The following is a 5,029-nucleotide window of genomic DNA, read 5'->3' as shown; positions in this document are numbered from 1 at the left end:
GATGGGACTTTTTTTGTTTTAGGATCCCATGGCTCAAAGCAAGAAAGCAATTGGACGGTGAAACATTTTAGACAACTACTCAAGTTTCAAAGGGTGAGAGGTTGGTTACAAGTTGGGATCGAAGCCTTGACATGCATTAGAGACTAAGGTGTCAAAACCTTATGGGTGGACAAAGGCTTCAAAGGATACAAAAAGTCCAATTTCTCCTCCACACACATGCAAAATCTAAAGACTGAGATGTCAAAATCTTTTGGGTGAAAATGGGCTTTAAAACATGGAGGAAATCAAATTTGTAAGGCAAGCCTTGACGTTTCAATGGTCACAAGTGGCAAATGTTACATTTTTTGTGTGAAGCCCTAAGGTTTTCAAGGATTGGGATACAATTTTGCCAACGTTTTTAAGGGATGATCAGGGACAAGGGGTGTCTGGTTTGCCAAGCGGAAAAGGGTTAAAAGTTTAGGGCAAGTGCTAAGGTTTTGAAGGGCAAGAGGGGTATGGAACTTAGGACCAAAGCCCTGATGTTGTAAGGGCTAAGAAGATAGAATATTTAAGGCACACCCTAAACAGTGCAAAAGAGACACTATTCCTTAACACACAAATATCGTCACCTCAAAACCAATCCAAGCTAATAACCTCAACACCTTTCACACCCCACTTGGTCACAACTCAATAATTACACTAGCCTACCATTGTTTGCACACTAATTGCCCACACCCTCCCATTACCCACTTCAAAGTGATACCCACCACCCTTCCATATGCCTTGCCCTCACACCCCCCAAATACACACGACTAAACTGCATGCTGCCAACACCTACCATCTTTGTTGTACTAGCAACACTTTGTAGCCACCCTTTTGAATTGCCTTCCGGTGCATGCCATGCTCTGTGGTTGCCCACCATGAACCCATCCATGGCCATACATTTTCTGCCTAAATTTGCACAAGCCAACAAAGAGAGAGAGAGAGAGAGAGAGAGAGAGAGAGAGAGAGAGAGAAGAGAGAGAGAGAGAGGGGGAAGGAGAGGTGTTGAATTTTGTTTAAGCTCACTTTTCAACACATCACCCACTGCCACACAACCTCTCTACTCATATTCAACTTTAACAGGTTTGGTTCCTTCGAAGAGTTGTGTCCATACCTAGACTTGGCAAGCTCTCTTCCCAAGTCAATGTGATCAACTGGTAAAGTATATTCTTCAATGCCACATCACAGCCCATCTCTATCAAGCATGCAAAGTTCTGCTCCCTCCCATAGTCCTTGTGTTTCTCTCTCTATCGTCCACTCTAGCTTGACACGGACACCTTCTCAACACACAAATTCACACACACAACCAATCTCTCATCTGCATACTCCTCAACTCGTTTCTTGAAACCCTTTCTGTATATCTTAGTTAACAGTTTCTTCATGCACATAGATGTTTTAAAAGAGTTCTTTAAATGTGCAAGGGCTACACCTAGAGGAGAGGGTTGCAAATTAGTTCTCACCCTAACCACAAGATATACCTGACTTTCTCAACCATCCTAGCAGCACCACCCAAGCCAACCCAAGAGCCACACCCATGGAAGGATAATCTGTGTCTACAGGCTTACAACTTAGAAGCAGAAAATGTGGCCTTGAAGGACTCACTTGCCTCCATGCGCATGCACTTGTCTCAACTAGGGCAATCGGCTCTGGAGGTAATTGCAACTACTAGGAAGATTGAAGATGATGTCAAGGAAATTACAAGAGCGCAAGAGGAGGTACAAAAGGAAATTAAAACAAGGAAGAAGATAAACAGCGTCATACCAGTTGACGAGCCCAAAAATAATTACACAAAGAAAACCCTGTAGAACCACTAAACATGCCAACATCATTTAGAACACACGCTTTAAAAGACATGGACTTCAGCAAACACTAAATGTGGTACTTCCAACATCTTAAGTAACAAAGATGATTTAAGTCAAACTGCATATCCAGAATTTTGGTATTGATCATTTTACTGTACTTGTCCAGACACTGACAACCAAAAACTAATAAACACACTCACACTCAGCTAAAAAGGTCCCGAGTACAATCTCAATAGTATATACACTAACTGACCTGCAGAATGAACAACTGACTTGCAGTTCTGGATGTCTCAAAACTCTCATACACATGATGCCCTTTATAGGGTATGCACACATCTACCTTGCTAGATCATCCTGTCTCCAACAGGTGATATGAATCATATACAAACATACATATCAGAGAAACGCAGCCACTTAGGGTACTCTACATGCAGAGAAAACCTCTTGCAATTTGATTGGACCAGTGCTAGAAAAGCAAGTCATGCGCCATGTGTTCCACATTCTTGTGAATTTTGTGCACCTTTTTTCCTATCTGACAGTTGAATAAGGCATTTTTATATCAAAGTTTTACATCCATTACAATATATAAGAAAGAGAATGTGCTCGTCTCAGAATATGTATACCTGCTAGCTCAATGGTCAGTCCACAGCTCCATTGTGGATGTTCCACCTACTTAGGTTGTTTCCTGCAATTGCAATAATAAATGAGTAGATAAAATCATTTGCACTCTACATTTCAACAATTCCTCCACCTGCAAAGTAATCAAGAAGCAGTTATGTTATGCTCTTCTTAAAATTATGTCTCAGCTGGTATACCTGCAATACTCTCCACTGTACATCAAACTACAACATTGGAATATCTGTGGGCTCCTGCAAACTTACCTCGTAAGGCATCACAATCACATACTAGGGAAGAGCAGAACACTAGTTAGAAGAGTAAGTTGCCGGTCTCTGGATGGTTATCTCAACACTGACATGAATGAATTCAGTGAGAGGTCCGTCACCACCTCAACCAAAACCTCTTTTTGTAAATATTCAGCCACAGTCTCGGCTGCAAGCTCCATTGAATTGGCATGTCCTTCATCATGTTCCAAATATTCCACCCACATTTGCCCCATCTTGAGTGCTTAGTCTTTTCCTCTACCATCGTGTGCTTAGTTGATCAATGGAGGACGAGGTGATCAATGGAGGACGAGGTGATGCCATCAAAACCAGATAGTCTATCAAACTTTGATTGTGATTCCAGTAATTAAAAAGGAAAAATTGAAGGAAAACGGGAGAAGCCTCCAAACAAGAGGCTTCCCAGTAAAGGGTGTACATGCTAAAATAAAAATGTCTGGACCATACACACCACCTTGTCCAACAGCCCATAATTCTTCGCCGACTCCAAGCAAACTGAAAGTGTAGTGCAATTCTGGATTACACCTTTGTGTTGGAAAGCTTCCTATGGATGTCCATTGTCTAGTTGAGAACTCGTAAAACATAACCTCTTGCGACTCCTGCTTCAGTGCACAAAGTTGCCCTGCTAGGGCTGCCACTGCTGGTGGTGATACATGTCCAAATATTTCTTCTGGCCACAATTCAGTGACCAAAACCCACTTTCCACTTCTAGGGTCCCAATATTCCCCTGAGTTCTGGACAACCACATCCCTCGATAGTGGGCTATACTGGAAGCCCCCTATAACATAGAAGATATCATGCAGCACAACTGCTGCCGCGCTTACACGTTCCACATGCATGTCTGGCAGCTTCTCCCATCTACACATGCTGCCATTCCTCACCTCCAACCTTTCTGCAGTCTTCAAAGGGCGAAAGCCATCTGTGCGCCCCAAGTGGCCACCTGCTGCATACACATAACCATCACCATCGAAGAAGGTTGAGGCCGATGCAAAGCTTCTGCGATTAGCCAGCATCGGAGGTACATGTGGGGGCAGCCATCGTCGGCGCAGGGAATCAAAGCAGTAGATGAGAGGGGCAGCGGTAGAGACGCTGGTAGTTGGGTGGAAGTCGAAGCATTCGATGCCGGTCAAGAGGACGTGGCCACCATCGCTGACAGGCATGGCCTGGAGGTCGATGCCCTCACACTCGGAGGGCGAAGGGGGGAAGGGCGGGGGAGGCACGGCGTCGCAGCTGGGGGCAGAAGGGTCGATGAGGAACCATTGATAGTTGTCCTGGCAGAAGAGGGGGCATTCGCCTGAGACGCAGCCAAAGACCCAGGTCTCAGAGACGCCTGCCCTGCGCCTGATGTAGTCCAGGAAGGGGGAATCCATGGCCTCCTTCCACGCCCGAGACACGCAGCTGGCGACAGGATACATGCGTTTGGGCAGCCTTGCCAGGCAGAGAAGGGCCAGGTCGTCTGGCAAGCCTGGTAGCAGACGGCCTGCCGCCTCCATAGCCTGCCACTACCACACCCGTTCGAAGGAGAATGTTTAAGGGTCTAAGCAAATGTGAGCGAATGTCCATTGAGTATAATAACACTTATTATTATTATATGATATAATATAACAATAATAATAATAACTTTATCCTTATAATTTCTACTAGCGTTCCTAAATAGCATTCTAACTTCTATTCAGCTTGCATGGATGTAGCTTCTTCTAAGCATAAAGTCTACTCATTATCACTTTCAAGCATTACTTTTGCAATGCAAGTCTCTTTAAAAGTATTACACACCACATTATCAATAGTATGCAAATCCTAAAAAGAAGTACATCCTTTAGATGCTGTCAAAAGCATCCATAAGTTATAATGTTTTTAGAGGTAGGCATCACAACGTATATCCGACCAATATTGTTTCCACGTTTTCTCTTGGTCCAAATCTTTCGTTGTACATTCCACACCCAAAACAATGAAAAATCTTGATAGAGAACAGTCTGAACCTTAAGATGAACTCTATTGCATACAAACCATTCAATAATATTTATAAACTCTCTACTTTGAGGATGCACACCATGCAATAAATTGTGCAATGGTTGTTATGGACATTGCAATGGACATAATATCACTTTTCCATTTCGGTAACAATGTTTACCGAATAATACAAAATGTTGCATTTGTGTTTCTCATCTCCATAATTTGGCTAAGCATCGCTCACATACCTTAGAAAGACTCCCAATGGAATGCATATCAAGGTTTTGAATTAGCAATATTATGGTTGCTGGTTGAATATCCATTGTGGGTAGAGTATGTAGAATGGAGCAAAATCCT

At 43.3% G+C, this 5,029-nt stretch overlaps 1 protein-coding gene across 3 annotated transcripts; it reads right to left on the bottom strand.

Moving 5' to 3' along the window:
- Positions 1-782: 782 nt before the first annotated feature.
- LOC148017134 (F-box/kelch-repeat protein At1g80440-like) lies at positions 783-4,279 on the bottom strand. Of its 3 annotated transcripts, XM_087663020.1 has the most exons (3): positions 2,705-4,279; positions 2,447-2,508; positions 783-2,355 (listed from the first exon to the last, which is right to left on the bottom strand). In XM_087663020.1, the coding sequence occupies exon 1, from the start codon at positions 4,213-4,215 to the stop codon at positions 3,046-3,048; it is 1,170 nt and encodes a 389-aa protein (XP_087519146.1). In that variant the 5' UTR covers positions 4,216-4,279; the 3' UTR covers positions 783-2,355; positions 2,447-2,508; positions 2,705-3,045. The 3 variants fall into 3 exon arrangements, with proteins under 3 accessions (XP_087519146.1, XP_087519144.1, XP_087519145.1); XM_087663018.1 differs by having other exon boundaries at positions 2,447-4,279; XM_087663019.1 differs by having other exon boundaries at positions 783-2,508.
- Positions 4,280-5,029: the final 750 nt, after the last annotated feature.

The sequence above is a fragment of the Lygodium microphyllum genome, chromosome 22, assembly GCF_053477565.2.
Source record: "Lygodium microphyllum isolate KBCC chromosome 22, Lygodium_microphyllum_v1.1.10, whole genome shotgun sequence".
In the NCBI taxonomy this organism is placed as follows: Eukaryota; Viridiplantae; Streptophyta; class Polypodiopsida; order Schizaeales; family Lygodiaceae; genus Lygodium; species Lygodium microphyllum.
This window is presented reverse-complemented; position numbering and strand designations above follow the sequence as displayed.

Bases quoted from the DNA above. Each gene is read 5' to 3' on its own strand.
- LOC148017134 (XM_087663018.1), bottom strand. From the start codon at position 4,215: ATGGAGGCGGCAGGCCGTCTGCTACCAGGCTTGCCAGACGACCTGGCC.